At 45.5% G+C, this 18,476-nt stretch overlaps 1 protein-coding gene across 12 annotated transcripts in view; it reads left to right on the top strand.

Moving 5' to 3' along the window:
• Positions 1 to 18,476, top strand: part of RBFOX3 (RNA binding fox-1 homolog 3) — a 559,590-nt gene that overhangs the window by 529,376 nt on the left and 11,738 nt on the right. For 9 of the 12 annotated variants that reach the window (XM_029599164.1, XM_029599165.1, XM_029599169.1 and 6 more), the window contains 4 exons: positions 3,745 to 3,877; positions 8,223 to 8,262; positions 10,076 to 10,137; positions 12,841 to 12,919. In XM_029599164.1, coding sequence (XP_029455024.1) covers positions 3,745 to 3,877; positions 8,223 to 8,262; positions 10,076 to 10,137; positions 12,841 to 12,919 — 314 coding nt within the window. The remainder of the gene's footprint in view (positions 1 to 3,744; positions 3,878 to 8,222; positions 8,263 to 10,075; positions 10,138 to 12,840; positions 12,920 to 18,476) is intronic. The other 3 variants (XM_029599166.1, XM_029599167.1, XM_029599163.1) reach the window with 1 other exon arrangement.

The raw sequence follows: 18,476 nt of genomic DNA, 5'->3' as shown, positions 1-18,476 counted from the left end.
ATCGCCTCCGGCAGGCGTAACAAGGCCTCGGGACCGCCCCTGGACCACCCCTTTTTCAAAGCCCCGGGACATACGCCTGTCCCGGGGCTTGCTCGCGCCGCCGAGCCTATGCAAAATAGGCTCGGCGGCGCGCAGGGGTAGGTTTTAAAGAGTAACCCTTTGAAAATCTACCCCTCAGTGCATTGCTGATGTTAATGCATAATGAAACACGCACGTATGTTGGATGGACAAAAGCCTTTTTTATAATTTGCACAAACCAGATATGCACAGATTATAAAATACTGTAGTAGATCTTCACACACCCGCATAAACGTGCATATGGGACCACGCAGAATTGTTTGAAAGTTATCCTCTTAGTTTGGTAGTGTTGATAGCTCCCAGCACTTATCTATCCGTTTATTCACTGCACTCAGTGAATGAATAGATTAATCCCCTGTTCAGAACTTAATTCTGAACTGGGCTTGGTCTCTATATTGTCTCTTATGCTATTAATGATCTTTGTCTTTTACACTTCCTGTGTGCCTCTGATGGCCTACCTCCCCTCTGTATAGAGACCAAGCCCCATTCAGAGTTGGGTTCTGAATGGAGATTGACTGCTTCAGTGAGTGACCTGAAGAGATGAATATGTATGTGCCAGGAGCTGTCAAAACTGCTGCTCCAAGAATTAGGGATGGACGCTTTGGAAACAGCAAATTTCATTCAAATTTCCCATTTCCTTTTGTTATGAAAACAAAATGAAAGGAAAACCAATAAAGTTGTGTTCGTTTTCTTAAAAAAACAAGGCTCATGGCAGGACTTTTTCCACCTCTCTCCCTCCCCATGCCTCTTCCCAGTATCGTGCCCCATTCGTCAGCTCCGAATGGGGCACGATACTGGGATCCCATTCTACAGGATCCCGAATGGGATCCTGTCACTCCAGCCCCATCATTGCTATTTTCCAAAGAGGTGCTGGCGACCTGTGGCCAGCACCATTTTGCCATATGGCTCATACAGGAGTGGGGAAAGGGGTCCAGGATTATTTTTTTTCTTTAGATATATATAATTTTTTGTTTTTGTGGGCGGCAGAAAAAGGTGAAAAACCTCTGATCCAACATTGATTTTTTTATTTTGTTTAGATTTTTTTTTTCCATTTCTTTTTTGTTTTTGCAACAAAAGAAAAACTAAAAAGTGCAGCGCACACTCCTGCTAAGCATTCAGCCCGGCTAGGAGGATGTGGAGAGGGAGAGAAACTCTGAAATCTGTGAACAGCCATGCATTACAGTTTTTTTCCCCCTAAATTTTAGATACTTTGTTTCTTTTCTAGTACTTAATACGGTAGGAGGTTGTTCCACATAAAAGGAGAGCCATGAAACTAAAAGCCAGTCTATGGGTCTGTTCCAGCCTCCTAAGCGTGGGAGAAAGTAGAGTAAGGAAGCCTTGCTGGGAGAATTGTAAGGGACAAGTTTGGTTCATAAGGTACCAGATGATTTGCTAAATATTACCTTTAGTTTAGTTTATTATATTTGATGAATCGCCTTTCCTTAACTTACACTCAGTTAACAAGCCAAAAAAAAAAACAAAAAAACAATTGTTTATTGTACAATCAATTATAAAATAAAATGATGTATGGTCTTCAATATTATGGCAGCACAGAGGAGAGGGAGCAGCCATTTCAGTTTGATTCTGTGGCAGGGAAGCAGCTGAGGTGCATTATGCAGTGGAGTTAGCAATCATAATGACCTCTCCTGCAGCCCAGGAATAGCTGAGGACTGGGGAAGCCCTGCCTTTGCGCTGCTTAGATTGAAGGATGTCTTCAGTCGGGCAGGAGAAGCCAAGCAAGAGGTTCTCTGTTGTGTAATTCTGGCTTGTTTCTCACTCCCTGCTTAGCAGATGAATAATAGCCTCCTCCCCCAAATGACCGTTTCTCCTTATTTTACATACCCTTACCCAGAAATGCAATGCAGAATTACCCTAACCTAGCTGAGGCTCTCATTTCTCCTCCCCTGGCTCCTCTCCCCCCCTTCTACAAGACTAAGGACTGTTGTACCACACCATCTGTTACTTGGCACAAGTACTCTGGCCCAGCTGAACCAAACCCAGCGCCCCCAGAGCCAATGAGTGCAGATTATGTCCCTGTGTTAGGCCTTGTGTTGATGCGAGTACAGGTATTAGTGTAGTATTATGCACAGCTGTAACTATCTATGCTTGTCGTGTGGGCCGGTGTAATAGTGAGGTTTCTCTTATTGCGTCCATGTTTAAATGTATTCATGCAGACATCTTAGTGTCCAGGTGCAGGGAGGGTAACTTTCAAACCGGCGCGCAGGCACACATTTGCGCACATACGTCAGCTCGCGCCCAAGGACGCGGCCATTTCATGACATATCCACGCGTATGTGCGCATGTTACAAAAAATAGCCTGGCCGTGCGCACGTGCGCCGAGGTTGCAGGCACAAATCCCTCTTCTGCCGCAGAAATCAGGGGATTTTAAAAAGAGCACACGCCGACGCCATTGCCGGTTTTACCATTATCACCAGTTTGCCCATTTAAGTGAGAGGGTCCTCCAAACCCCACTAGTTTAATAGCCTTCACGCCCGCCACTTAGCCGTGACCCTTAAAACCCCACAGGTCTGCCCAGTTTTCTTTATATTTTAGCTTACACGTTATCCACAGCAGAGGTAAGGTTACGCAGCGGGGTCCCTCGGTGCACGCCGGGGCATGTAAGCATTGATACGCACCGCTCTGCTTCACATCCCAAAACGCCCATGCCCCACCCAGACCATGTTCACGCCTTGCCCCTTTTTGAAACCTTTTGGAGATGTGCGCGTTGCGGGAAATGATGCACCTATCCGGACAGCTTTTAAAATCTGCTCAGCATGCGCAAGCCCAAGTTACTCGTGTATCCCCTAATTAATGCACACGCTGGGCTTTTAAAATTCACCTCCTAGTGCCTTTATGTTATGTTTTTAAGGCCAGCTCTCTCCTGAAGTACCTTTGATCTCAGCTGAGAGTAGGACTTAGATTATTTGCAGTTGCAAATACAGATCAGGGCAAGAGAAACTCGTTGGCAGCATGAAGGGAGAGAGAACAAGCAATGCCAGATGAGAACTGTACACAGCCTTCGTAGTCAGGACACCGAGGGAGGCGCAACCAAGAGAGATGTATACGGCCTTCATAGTCGGGATAGTGAGGGAGCTGCAGCCAGATGAGAGATGTACATAGCCTTTATAGTCAGGACACTTGAGGGAGCTGCAGCCAGATGAGAGATGTACATAGCCTTTGCAGTCAGGACACTGAGGGAGCTGCAGCCAGATGAGAGATGTACATAGCCTTTGTAGTCGGGACACTGAGGGAGCTGCAGCCAGATGAGAGATGTACGCAGCCTTTGTAGTCGGGACACTGAGGGAGCTGCAGACGCGAGATGTACGCAGCCTTTGTAGTCAGGACACTCTGGAAGAAGGCGCAGCGAGCATGTTCCCACACTCCTCAGCTCTGAGCACCTGCTGTTACAGGGACGTTATTAGTGAAAAATGATTCTTTCTCAATTATTGCTCTGAAGAACAAGTCCATCTAGAGATTTGGGCGTACTGAGGGTGTGGGAGTGAACAGGTAGCTGTCCCGCTTTAGGGTAACAACAGAGTGTTTTGTGTGGCCTTCTGTCTCTTTAACCCTCCCCCCCCCCCCCCCCCCCAGGTCTCCTTCCCTGTACATTTTATGTCTTTTTGTTTTTTTCCTCTCTGGCTAACCACTTTTTTTCTCGATCTCCAGTAACAGGATTTCCTTATCCAGCAGCAGGAACCACAGTAGCATACAGAGGGACAAATCTGCGCGGCAGAGGTCGGGCGGTGTATAACACATTCCGTGCTGCACCCCCTCCGCCTCCCATTCCCACTTACGGAACGTGAGTATTTTTCGTGGATGAGAAGGCGTGCCAGAGCGAGAGAAGGGCCCAGAGTGAGTCTGCGCTCCTTTTTCCCTCCTGAGTATCAAGTGTCTTGCATGTGTGTGCTCCTCTCTGTCTCTGAAGGCCCGATATAATAAGGTGTGGGTTAAAACTGGGCTCTGAAATTCAGTGCGCAGTTTCCTAACACACAGGTTAAAGAAAATGTTTAACTCTTGATGCAGTAAGCTAATAGTTATGCTGGAAAATGGGCACGCAAACCCGAGTTAAAATGTGCTGAGTGCACATTTTAATTTGGTGGAGCAGGGGAGTCTCTCAGACATGATTTGTATGCACAAAATTCATGGTTTGTGCACATAAAATATGATTTATGCACACAAAAATGCTCTCATTGCAGAAAGCATTTTTTGTGGACATAAATCCTATTTATGCGCAGAAGACATGCTTTTTTTTTGTGCGCAAAGCATGTTTTCTGCAAATAAATCTTGATTACAGTTTCTGGCGCCAGAACTTAAGCTTCTGCCCATAGACTGACACAAGTGCTGGAAACTTTACTCCACTTTTGAGTGAAATTGCCAGGGCTAAGAAAACCTAAGTTAAGCTGGCGCCACTCTCTACATTGGGAGGTAATAGTCAGTGCCTTCATTTGCATGGGATTTCCATGCGAGGGCACTAAGCAGGAAGCACAGTTTTGGATGCACATTTTGACAGTAACTTTCAGACTGGCGTGTGGGCGCACATTGGCGCACGAATAACTTGCACACTCGTTATAAAATAGCCTGGGCTCACCCTCATTTTAAGTGGGCGTGCACGTATGCATGTAAATTGCGATTCTATCGCGTAAGTCTCCGTACTTTAAAAGTGGCGCATGCCCACACCGCGACCAGTTTCGCCAGGTTCATCCACCAGTTTGCCCAAGCCCCTCTGGTTTAATAACCTGCACTCCTCCCCCCCCCCCCCAGTTACCCCAAAATCTTTAAATACATCAGGAGTAGCTGTTTTTTTGTTTTGTTTTGTTTTTTTACTTACACCTCGTTCCTAGCAGAAGTAAAGATATGTGGCACTCGACCTGAGCACACACCCAGGCGGCGTAAATATGTGCATGCAGATAGAAACATAGAAATGACGGCAAAAAAGGAGCAAATGGTCCATCCAGTCTGCCCAGCAAGCTTCCCACGGTAGTATCTGCCGCGCCGTACAGGTCACCTCCATACTTATCAGTTTCCCGACCTTAAAGACAGGGCCCTTGCTGGTTGCTGACTGAGTCCAGCTCCCCATTACCTCTTGCCATTGAAGCAGAGAGCAATGTTGGAGTTGGTTAAGGGCAGTAACAGCCGCATCAGCAAGTTACCCCCCCCCCCCCCCCCCAAGCTTATTTGTTTTCCCAGACCATAAAATTCAGGGTCCTTGTTGGTTGCTGTCTGAATCCAATTCCCCTTTTCCTCTTTTCCCCCTGCTGTTGAAGCAGAGAACAGCCCTTTGTTCTATAAATTACAAACACACAGGCCGCGCGTTTTCCCTTACCCCTTATTCAGTAAGGGGTGTATACAGGGGCGGAAAACGCGCGTCCAACCCGCGGCACGGCCCTATTAGGTATGCCCACGGGATACAGTAAGTAAAATATGCAGCCAAGCCGCACATTTTCCTTTCAGAAATTAGCGCCTACCCAAAGGTAGGCGCTAGTTTCTGCCGGCACCGGGAAAGTGCACAGAAAAGCAGTAAAAACTGCTTTTCTATGCACCCTCCAACTTAATATCATAGCGATATTAAGTCGGAGGTCCCGAAAGGTGTAAAAAGTAAAAAAAAAAAAAAAAAAAAAAAATTTTAAATTGGGCCGGCGGCTGTCGGGCCGAAAACCGGACGCTCAATTTTGCCGGCGTCCGGTTTCCTAGCCCGTGGCTGTCAGCAGGCTCGAGAACAGATGCCGGCAAAATTGAGCGTCGGCTGTCAAACCCGCTGACAGCCGACGCTCCGGGTCAAAAGGAGGTGCTAGGGACGCACTAGTGTCCCTAGCGCCTCCTTTTGCCAGTTTTTACCGCGCCACCTAATTTACATACTGAATCGCGCGCGCCGGGAGAGCGGGCGTTCGTCCGCTCTCCCACGTTTTTACTGAATCGACCCGACAGTTATTTCAATACACACTAGCCAGGAGGCTAAAAACAGTAGCTAGATTAAATAGATAGAGATGTCAAAAACATGCAACAACAGAGGAAATATAGCAGAAAAGAGAACAATGTCAGCAGGAAATCAGTTTATATTATAGCTAGCAAATTAGAAATTAAATGTCTTTTGTCACAAGCACAGGTGTGTGTGTCTCTGGAGACATAACACAAATCTCTTAGATCAGCCCATGCCCCACCTCGGAACACCCAAGCCCTGTCTACACATGCCCCCTTTGTGAAATCCAATGAGATGTGCACACAGTGGGAGATACGCGCACATCTTGGCAGCTTTAAAAATTCAGTGGGCATGCTTAAGCCCGACTTGGGCGCGCCAGACTTTTAAAATTCATCTTTTTGTGCACAAAGCTCCTTGCTGCATCAGGAGTAACATTTGTGCATAAAAAGTGTGCACAAAACTGCAAGTAAACCTGTGTTGTACTGAGCGCACCTTATTTCATCAGGCCCTGAGTAAATATTTTCTGGATGTTTGCTTCTCTCTTCCTTTGAGCAGAATTTGTACTTCTCCTTTGTCACATCATTTAAGAAAATTGTTCTCAAAATGTTCAGAAATATGGCTAGTGCAGCCTGTACAGCAGGATTACCATTGGTTAGAACAGATAGTCTGGTACATAAAACAGTGTTACCTTGGCTTAGAATAGACAATTCAGCACAATATAGGATTTTACCACTGGTTAGAACTGCAATACAGCACTATAGATCAGTGTTACAATTAGATGGAATTTTCTTTCTGTGCTATAGAGCAATATTAGGATTGGATGGAATTTTCATTATGTACAATAGAGCAGTGTTGGGATTGGATGGAATTTTTGTTCTGTACTGTAGAGCAGTGTTAGCATTGGATAGAATTTTCATTCTGTACAGTAGAGAGGTGATGGGATTGGATGGAATTTTCATTCTTACTGTAGAGCAATATTAAGATTGGATGGAATTTTCATTCTGCACTGTAGAGCAGTGTTGGGATTGTATGGAATTTTTATTCTGTGCTGCAGGGCAATATTAGGATTGGATGGAATTTTCATTCTGCACTGTAGAGCAGTGTTTGGTTTGGATGGAATTTTCATTCTGTACTGTAGAGCAGTGTTGGGATTGGATGGGATTTTTGTTCTGAGCTGCAGGGCAGTGTTAGGATTGGATGGAATTTTCATTTTGTACATAGAGCAATGTTGCCTGAGTGTGCTCCTCTTGTTGTCTGAGCTGTCTTTTGCCACATGGTTATGGGGAGCCGTTGCATACATTTTTTTTATCTAAAGGAAATAATCAAGTCTTGGACTCCCTGTTTTCCTTCCTGTGAAAATTGAAGCAAAAATGATACATTTGATCCACAGAAATAAAGTTTAGTAAATAAAAACCAAAAAAAAAAAAAATCTAAGGTGCTACCTTTTTATTGGACTAACTTAATAACATTTCTTGACTAGCTTTTAGGATCGAAAAGTCTCTTCCTTGGATCAAAATAGATCCAGTACTTTTGGAACACTCAGATAACTTGCTGGTGTTTCATTAAGAATTGTTGTACCTTGTATGTACACAGCACAGGTGTGAACCACCCTTCCTCTGTGTATGTCAGGCCACATTTGAAGTGTGTGAGATTCAGTGCTGGGCACCCAACCTCAGAAAAGCATAAAGAGCTACCACTAAGATCTTTTACTCACCCTTGTTTATGTAGCCCCCCTAATCTTTTGTATATATTCGCTATAATTGTAAGTATGTTAAAGTATGTCTATGTTTTTAACAGTATGACATACTTAGACCTTTAACAGGTCTTTTGTATATATTCGTTATAATTTTAATTCTGTTAAAGTTGTTCCTCTGAATTCAATGTATAGCGTTGTTAAAAATGTAAACCGGAGTGAAGGCCCCCGCCAATACTTCGGTGTATAAAAGCTTATAAATAAATAAATAAAGGGAACCCACAGCCTTAGATAAGCTGAAAGAGAGTCCAGACTGAGTTTATTCTCTTGGAGCCTCTCAAGTTCTTTCCTTGTTACAGAATTGGCTGCCAGTGCTCCATGGTCGTTCGCCATCTCCCCCACCCATATTAGCATGTAGAAAGCGATTAGGCAAAGAGAAGAAAGTTTGACTTGAAGACCTCTGGTTCTCTTTCAACTCCCGCTAGCTGGGTATTACTTGGTTTCATCGAGCCTCTTTCCTCTTTGCTTTTCTAGAGTTGTTTACCAAGACGGCTTTTATGGAGCAGAAATTTATGTAAGTTCTCTTGACTTTCTTTCTATGAGATTGGGGTGCAGTTTTCAGACCACCTGCATTGGGAATATGCCCGCGGGTACCTTTCGCCTTGGATTTTGCCACACACTTTCCTTCTGAAATTTGCCGTGGACACAAAGTACCCCACAGACATGTATGCCCCCTTTTCCTGCAGCTAGAATTTTGCTTGATCTAAGTGCATTGGAAGATTTGAAAAAGCAATCTTTGCCTCCATTTTTCCTCCCCCGATCGAAACAGGGCCCCAGGATGCCTCTTTTGAATCCTGCTAAAGTATGTGCATTGTGGAACAAAGAGTGGACTTCTAGCTACTTTGAGGAAGCACAGTTTTCAGGCAGCTGGTTAACACTGGCAAAATGCTTTGGAAGCCGCTTTCTCTGTGACTTTCTGGGAGATTATGGAAGTGCAGGAACTGTAAACTTCCCCCACGCCCAGTGCTCCTGCACCATTCCCTACAGCACCACCTGTTGGGAGAAGCTGGGATTGCAAGAGCTGTAAACTTCCCCACAGCGAGTACTCCCTAACCATTCCCTACAGCACTTCCTGCTAGAAGAAGCTGGGCCTGCAGGTTCCCCCAATAACCAGAGCTCCTGAACCACTCTCTGAGTGCTTCCTGTGAAGGAAGACTGGGACTGCAGGAGCTGTAGGCTGCCCAACAGCCAGCACCTCTGCACTATTCCCTGCTGAGAGAGGATGGGATTGTGGGAGTTGTGATCTTTCCATCAGGTCTGATTTTTATTATTGTGAAACCACTACAAAGGGGCACTTGTTTGGTGCACATTTGTCCTGAGAAAAGCATCCTGGATGCCTCTTTATTTTTTGCATCCCTGCATTCTTGACTTTTGAACAACACAGACGCAAACCATGAGAGCATTACCTTAAAATTTGTTCCTAGTGCTTGTTGGCACAGCCACTGGGTTCAGCATGTAACCTTGTTTTTTAAAAGGTCTGTGAAAGTGACACATAATTAAAACCATCAGGGAGGTGACATTCTCACCTCTAGAAGTGTAATTTATTTAAGGTTAATGTTTCTGGAAGCGCCCCAGGATTGCTTATGATCCTGGCATTCTGTAAGGGAGGAGGGATGCTGTTTCAGGGGTGCTTTCTTTCAGCAGGGGTTGCTTTCCTCCCAGGCACCCACTGGCTCAATTTCAGATTGAACAGAGCATGCTGGGCAGAGTACCAGGCCCAAAGCAGTAAAATCCTGGCTCTTTTGGCAGGCCCTATAACTGCTAAAATGTTAGCTGAACTGCGGCCTTATCACCTTGCCAGGCTAACAGCCTCCTGCAATAGTTGTTTTATATTGTTTAACCTATTTATTGTGTTCGCTTGTTTATTATGTATGATTTGGGGTTTTTTGTTATGGTATATACGGGGTTTTTTAAACCTCTATTATGTATGTTTTATCCTTATAAAGTGCTTGGTTATGCCCAGTTACATGCGATATATAAAATTTAATAAAATTAAATCCAGTGCTGAAACCTTCCTTCCATACAGAGGTCCTTGTTCAGCAGCAACAAGCCTGCGGACAAACCATGGTCTCCTCTGTGATCTCTTATAAATTCTGGAGGGTTCTCAGATGTCCCTAGGGTGGCTACTGGAGGTTAGTAGGATGGGCAGATGGATCATTCAAATTGATAGCGATCCATTGACAAAGTTAATAAGTGACTACATTAAATAGATAATTGTCAGGTAAGTAGATACGGGAGGCATAGTACGGTCTATACAGGGATGAGATACTCTCTTGGTTTTGAGGATGCCTTCTGCTGGTTTTCAACCCTCTTTCTTCTTGCTGTAGGGCGGGTATGCAGCATACAGATATGCGCAGCCGGCGGCAGCAACAGCAGCCTACAGTGACAGGTATGGGAAAAGGACTTCTGTCTGGACTGACCGAGAGCAGTGAAGAACCGGAGACTTGGAAATTCTTTTACATTTAAGATATTTCTGTGGGGCTTTTCTGGGTCACTGGTATATTGATATCTTATGCATATACCCCATTTTCTCTCAATTTGCTATAAAAACACCCAAAGCATTTTACAAATGAAGGTAAATACAAAATATATTTTAAAATACATCTAAACAAATAACATAAAAACATAATAAATAACATACTGAAGGTAGTGGTCGTAACAGCAATGTATGTGTAATGAGTTCTGCTGCATCCTCAGCCTGTCTCCTACCTCAGGTTCCACATATGACATGACTTCCAGTAGGTCTTGTTTGACCTAGCCTGGCACCCTTATGGCGTGGTCTATTAGTAGGTCTCATGCGCTCTACAAAGGAGTTAATCTCTGACTTTAGGTGAGGATTGCCACCTGGCTGAGCTCTACCCTGAGGGACTGATCCAGTTCTGCTTTTACCCCTGTCTTTCCTACAGGGACTGGAACTGCAAGTCCTTGAGAGAACTGGAAAATTGGGCGTCAAAATGGCAGATTAAATTTAATGTGGATAAGTGCAAGGTGATGCGTATAGGGAAAAATAACCCATGCTATAGTTACACAATGTTAGGTTCCATATTAGGTGATACAACCCAAGAAAGAGATCTAGGCGTCATAGTGGATAACACATTGAAATCGTCTGTTCAGTGTGCTGCGGCAGTCAAAAAAGCAAACAGAATGTTGGGAATTATTAGAAAGGGAATGGTGAATAAAACGGAAAATGTCATAATGCCTCTGTATCGCTCCATGGTGAGACCACACTTTGAATACTGTGTACAATTCTGGTCGCTGCATCTCAAAAAAGATATAATTGTGATGGAGAAGGTACAGAGAAGGGCTACCAAAATAAGGGGAATGGAACAGCTCCCCTATGAGGAAAGACTAAAGAGGTTAGGACTTTTCAGCTTGGAGAAGAGACGGCTGAGGGGGGATATGATAGAGATGTTTAAAATCATGAGAGGTCTAGAACGGGTAGATGTGAATCGGTTATTTACTCTTTCGTATAATAGAAAGACTAGGGGGCACTCCATGAAGTTAGCATGTGGCACATTTAAAACTAATCGGAGAAAGTTCTTTTTTTACTCAATGCACAATTAAACTCTGGAATTTGTTGCCAGAGGATGTGGTTAGTGCAGTTAGTATAGCTGTGTTTTAAAAAAGGATTGGATAAGTTCTTGGAGGAGAAATCCATTACCTGCTATTAATTAAGTTGACTTAGAAAATAGCCACTGCTATTACTAGCAACGGTAACATGGAATAGACTTAGTTTTTGGGTACTTGCCAGGTTCTTATGGCCTGGATTGGCCATTGTTGGTAACAGGATGCTGGGCTTGATGGACCCTTGGTCTGACCCAGTATGGCATGTTCTTATGTTCCCATAGAAGCAATGGGGCAAAGCCAGAACTGCATCAGCCTTTTAGGGTTGATCCTGGTTTACATGGCAGCACTAGCTGACACCTGAGTAGGTAATGAGGTTATAGTGAGATGGGTCTCAGTCTGTGTTCTGGGAGTAAAGATCACATGAAACTACCATGCTGCCCCTAGAGCCCTGAACTCTTACTGCAACATCTTCAAAGAAAGGCCTCAACCAACACTGTCAGAAAATGGACAGCCCAGCCAATAAACCACTGCTGCCATTACTTAGAATAGACAATTCATCACTACCAAGTAGTCTTGCCATTGGTTACAGATTAGTATTTTTATAAAGCAGTCTTACCATTGATCGGTGTTACAGCTTAGCACTATAAAGCAGTCTTCTCATAGGTCAGAGATTCACTTAGTGTAATAAAGCAGTCTTTTCATTGGTTAGTAATACACAATCAGGCCGATACAGAAAAACGTGCGGGAGAGCCGGCACTCGCCGGCTCTCCCGGCGCGCGCACAGGCCACTCTCCTGGACATGCAATTCAGGAGGGTGGCGTATGCAAATTAGGGCCTGCGGTAAAAAGAGGCGCTAGGGACACTAGCGCATCCCTAGTGCCTCCTTTTTGACAGGAGCGGCGGCTATCAGCGGGTTTGACAGCAGACGCTCTATTTTCCAAACCCGCTGACAGCCATGGATTTGGAAAACGGATGCCGGCATAATTGAGCGTCCATCTTCTGACCCGCGGGCCGATTTTAAATTTTTATTTTTTTTTAAATTTTTTTTTTTTTTAATTTTTGGGGCCTCCGACTTAATATCGCTATGATACTAAGTCGGTGGGTGTACAGAAAAGCAGTTTTTTCTGCTTTTCTGTATACTTCCCCGGCGCCGGCAGAAATTAACGCCAGCCTTTGGGCCGGCATTAATTTTTTAAAGTAAAATGTGCGGCTTCGCTGCACATTTTGCTTTCTGGATCGTGCGGGACTAACTAATAGGCTCATCAACATCCATTTGCATGTTGTGGGCGCTATTAGTTTTGGGGGGGTTGGCCGCGCGTTTTCAACATGCTATTACCCATTACTTTATAAGGGGTAAAGCTAGCGCGTCGAAAACGTGCGAACAGACCCGGGCTAACAATGCTGTACTGTTTCGGCCCGAATGTTTCCCTCTCCATGCACTGACACACTTAGTTGTGTCTGTCAAAGAATTTGTCAGACATTTTATATCTGAGATGTTCTCCCTTCCCATGTGCTTTCTCTGTAGCTATGGAAGGCTGTATGCAGCTGCTGAACCCTACCACCATACCATCGGCCCTGCTACCACATACAGCATCGGAACCATGGTAAGTAGCACAGGCTCCTCAGACTTTCAGCATGGAAAATGCTAAATCCTCAGACCTCTAGCTACTGTGCGAGCTCCTGAAGTCCACACAGAGCCAGTGCCCTGATAAACGGGGCTCAGTTCTCTGAAAACAGGCCAGGAACAGTGAGGGCCAGATTTTAGTACCTATATGCGGGCGTAGATTTGTGCGCGCAACCCGGCGCGCACAAATCTACACCCGATTTTATAATATGTGCACACAGACGCGCGCATGTTATAATATCCGGGGTCGGCTCACGCAAGGTGGTGCACAAGCTTGTGCACCTTGCATGCGCCAAGCCCTAGGGGAGCCCCAATGGCTTTCCCTGTTCCCTCTGAGGCTGCTCCGAAATCGGACATTTTATATCTGAGATGTTCTCCCAGCCCTACCTAAAACCGCCCCCATACCTTTGTTATGCAAGTTGTGCCTGCCTCTGGGCAGGCATAGGTTGCGCACGCCAACCAAGTGGCCCTAGGGAGGCCTCTGGCCACGCCCCCAGATCGCCCACGCCCCAAAATAGGCTTGGTGCGTGTAAATCCAACCGGATTTACGCTCGTAGGGCTTTTAAAATTTGCTCCTGAGTGTGCATCAGGGATTCAAAGGAATCATAGCCCCTGGACCCATATATCTCAGAAACTCACCCAAAGCTTGAATTGTGAGGCAACCCACAGCTAAAAACTAAGAGCATCCGAGGGTTTTTTTTAATTTGTGCTTTTAAGAAAACTCATTTAATTGCCTAAACTGACTGTACAGCTACCTTGAGCACTTCTAGTCTTTGCTGACCCTTCTCAGAACTACTTGTGGCTTCTTCTGTCACTTGTCACCTAATCAGAACAAGAGTAACTCATGGATTGGTAATATATCTATAAACTAATAACAATGTAACATTCTCTCTCTCAAAATATTATTATACATGTCCATTGGGTAAAGTAAGAGTGATCACTTAGATGTGTGTCCACTGCTCGCATGAGGCAAATGGTTAGAGATGCCTTCACTCTTAGTGAAAAGGAACATGAACTTCTGCAACCTGTGATGTGCATGACATGTGTTAAAACATTAAATAATCCCCTGTTGCGGCTCTTTCTGGACACAATTGTCAGAGTGCCTTTGTGATGTTATTGGGCACTGTGAGAGCAGCCCACCCGAGTCGCTGATTGGTCAAATAACACATGAACTAGTTCATCTCCACTTCATTGCTTATAAAACTCTAAGATCTGCCCAGCCCTGTTCCTCTATTTTCAGCCTACCTACAATGGATATTTGGTCTGAAAAAACAGGCTGATTGGCACAAATTAGCTACCTGAAAAACCCAATTTTCTTCTAGCCCCAGAAGAGCTTGGCTTGTGTGCCTCTGATATAATGCTTTCTAGACATTTATGTAATGGTTGCTGAACAAAAATCTGTATTCTAGGATTATTGATTGTACTTAGGATATCTGCATGTATATTTAGAATTTCAGTAAGCTGATCATTCCCAGTAGGATTGTGCATTCACTTAAAACGAAATAGACACTGTCAACGACAATGTGTATTTCATTTCATTTTGTTGGAAGCACGCAGTGAAAAAAAAAAAAACACCAAAATTATTTTTTTAGTTTTCTGTTAGTACACACTAAGACCAGATAGTGTACGCTAAAGAAAAACTGGTTCTTACCTGCTAATTTTCATTCCTGGAATACCACGGATCAGTCCAGACTCCTGGGATTATGCCTCCCTTCCAGCAGATGGAGACAGAGAAAGGTTCACTGACACTGCCAATAACCTGGAGTGCCACCTGCAGTCCCTCAGTATTGACCTGTACCCAAGCCAAGATAAACGTATGCAAACTTAATGCCAATAATATTTCCTCAAACAAGCAAGGGAAAATGAGGATAAAACCGTTCCCAAAAAGCTGATTGCTCTATAACTCCACAACAGGGGAACTGGTTTGAATCGTAAGCAGCTCTGCAGCCTATATACAAGCAGAAACCTGACAGAAATACGAGCGGACTCTCACCCACACCAGGGCGGGACTCTAGACTGATCCTTGGTATTCCAGGAACAAAAATTAGCAGGTAAGAACTAATTTTCCTTTCCTGTTCATACCCAGATCAGTCTAGATTCCTGGGATGTACCCAAGCTTCCCTAATTAGGGTGGGACTGTGAGAGTCCCGCTCGAAGAACACTCTCACCAAAGCCCATGGACTCTGGGTGTTGGACATCCAAACAATAATGTCTGGCGAAAGTGTTCAATGACTTCCAAGGAGCTGCCCGACAAATTTCTTGCAGCGACACCAGCTGGCACTCAACCCACGAAGTCACCTGAGACCGAACTGAATGAGCTCTCAATCCCTCTGGGACCGGATGCCCCTTATAAATATATAAGTGGAGCTTATTGCCTCTTTCAATCACCTTGCAATCGTGGACTTTGACACCTTCTGCCCTTTTTTGGGGCCACTCCATAGCACAAAGAGATGGTCAGGCAATCTGAAACCATTGGTGACCTTGAGATAATGCAACAAAGCCCATCTGACATCCAAACACCGCAAATCCTTAATGTGCGGAGACGACGTGTCTAGATTCGGAAAAGCAGGCAGCTCCTCAGACTGGTTCAAATGAAAAGACGACACCACCTTCGGAAGAAAAGAAGGCACAGTCCTCAAGGAAATCCCAGAGTTCAAGATCTTTAAAAAAAAAAAAAAAGGTTCTCTGCATGATAACGCTTGCAGTTCTGAAATCCTCCAAGCTGAAAAAATGGCTATCAGAAACACTACTTTCAACGTAAAAACCTTTAATGTAGACCTTTTTAAAAGTTCAAAAGGAGCCACACACATTTCTCTAAGAACCAAATTCAGGTGCCATGTTTTCTGTACCGGAGGTTGCAAATGCTTAGCACCTCGAAAAAAACTAACCACATCAGGATGGGCTGCAAGCAACAGACCATGCACCCTACCTCGCAGCCAGCCCAAGGCCGTAACCTGAACCTTCAGTGAGTTGAAAGCCAAGCCTTTCACCAGACCCTCCTGCAGAAAAGCCAGGATGTGAGGAATCAAAGCTTGAGTCTAGACTATTCCTCGAGCCGCACACCAGGATTCAAAGGCTTTCCACACCTTCACATATGACAATGAATTGGAAGTCTTCCTAACCTACAGCAAAGTAGAAATGACATCCTCCAGATAACCCTTTTCTCTCAAACGCTTCTTTTAAAAAGCCAAGCTACAAGACAAAAGTGATTCGCCTGATCCGAAAATACTGGACCCTGACGTAGTAGGTTTGGCAATTGGGTTAGCTTCAGCGGACCATCCACCATCAGGTTGACCAGATCCGTGAACCACGGGTGCTTTGGCTACTCTGGCACCACTAAAATCACTTTCCCGGGGTGATTTTCTATGCGACAAACCCATTTGCCTACCAAAAGCCATAGAGAAAAGACATGGAGTAGAATTCCCCAGGGCCAAGGCAGCGCCAGACCATCCACGCCTTCCGCTCCGTGCTCTCTTCTGCAACTGAAGAACCGGGGTGCCTTAGCTTTCTTTCACGTCGCTATCAAGTCCAGGCAGGGAACACCCCACCTACGACTCATCAGAGCCATCGCCTCTTTGGACAGCTCCCATTCCCCCAATCCAGTTTCTGACGACTGAGAAAGTTCGCTTGCATATTATCTACTCCGACAATGTGAGTCGCTGCCAGCACAGCTAGATTCGACCCAGAGAAACAAATCCTGCGCCTGCTGGGCCACCGCCCAACACCTGGTTCCCCCTTGACAATTGACATAAACCACTGTGGTTGTGTTCTCCGATAAGATGTGCACCATGTGGCTACTCAACAGAGGCAGAAATGCAATCAAGGCGTACCACACTGCCCTTGTCTCCAAACCTTGTCTTCCTCGGACCATTGCCCTTGAGCAGACTGATTCTGGCATACCGCTCTCCAGGTACTCCTGGTACTTCCAGGTCCACTCCATGCCTCAAATATTCTTGACTAAGCCACCATGAAAGACTGGATCTGGCGGGCTCCTTGAGTGAAAAAGGAAGATGAAACTGCTCCGACAAAGGATTCCAATGGGAAAGGAGTGACCACTGCAGGGGCTTCATATGCGCAAAGGCCCAAGGCACCAGCTCCAACGTCGAGGCCATAGAGCCCCCCAGGACTTGTAGATAATCCCAGACCCTGGTCATCCTTGCTTCCAATAATCTGCGCATCTGCAGCTTGATTATACGATCCTCCTGAAGGAAAGTTTTCCCCACCTTGGTATCAAAGCGTGCTCCCAAGAATTCCAGAACCTGAGTAGGGGTGAGGTGACTCTGCCAGATTCACCACCCATCCCAGTGACCTCAGTTGTTGCAAGACGAGATCCATTGCCTGAACACCCAGGGCTTCTGACTTTGTCCAAATGAGCCAGTCGTCCAGATATGAATGAACCAGGTTGCTCCTTTTTCTGAGCACTGCTGCCACAACCACCATCATCTTGGTGAATCTCTGCAGTGCCGTCACCAAACCAAATGGAAGGGCGCAAAATTGGAAATGTTTCCCGAGGATCATGAAGCGCAGAAACCTCTGATGCCTCGGATGAATCAGAATATGCAGATGAGCTTCCAACAAATCCAGAGGTGCCAGGAACTCTCCCTTGCGTACTGCAGCAATCACTGACTGCAGTGTTTCCATTTGAAACCGAGGAACCTTGAGAATGACATTTACCTTCTTTAAATTTAAAATAGGATGGTTCATATTGTCCATTTTCGGGACCACGAAGTATATTTAATACCTGCCCGTCCATTGTTCCCCCAGTGGGACAGAAATCACTGCTCCCAATGCTTGTAACTGTTCCACAGTACTTTGAGCTAACTTTCGCTTTCCGACCAGGGTGCAAGGAGACATCATGAACAAGTCCTGTAATGGATAAGAGAATTCTAATATGTAACCATCTTTTATCACGCTGAGGACCCACCGGTCTGATGTGATCTTGATCCACTCCTCGTAAAACAGTCAAACAGCCTCCGACTGGAGGAATCGAGGAGTGGTCTGACCTTGCTTCATTGGGTGGACTTAACTCCGCCAGAGCCCTGGCCAAGACCCACTCTGGACTTCCTGCCCCCACGAAAGGGCTGGCTCCAGGTCTGCTGCCTCCCGGAGCCTTGCCTCTGAGTTCGCACCAGCGACCTACTCAGCCGAAACCGCCGGTTTGATCGAAACTAGGCTCGTCCCGCAAAGGAACCTTTTACCATCTTTGGGCTTGTCTTCTGGCAGCCGATGCCCTTTGTTCTCACCGAGACACTTCACGAGCTCCTCTAAGTCTTCCCCAAGCAGAAGCTTCCCTTTGAAGGGTAAGGCTCCCATACGAGACTTGGACCACACATCCACTGACCAATTCCTTAACCAAAGGAGTCTTCTGGCCGAAACCGCAGACATAATAATTCTTGAGGAATTCCGGATGAGGTTATACAAAGCGTTTGCTACATACGCAGCTGCTACCTCCAGACAAGTCCGCCTGTTTATCTTCGGACGGAGACAGCAATCTTTGTAGCCTGCAACTGCTGCACCAGCGCAACCTAGTCCTGTAC

This window comes from Rhinatrema bivittatum, chromosome 4 (genome assembly GCF_901001135.1).
Source record: "Rhinatrema bivittatum chromosome 4, aRhiBiv1.1, whole genome shotgun sequence".
Taxonomy (NCBI): Eukaryota; Metazoa; Chordata; class Amphibia; order Gymnophiona; family Rhinatrematidae; genus Rhinatrema; species Rhinatrema bivittatum.
This window is presented reverse-complemented; position numbering and strand designations above follow the sequence as displayed.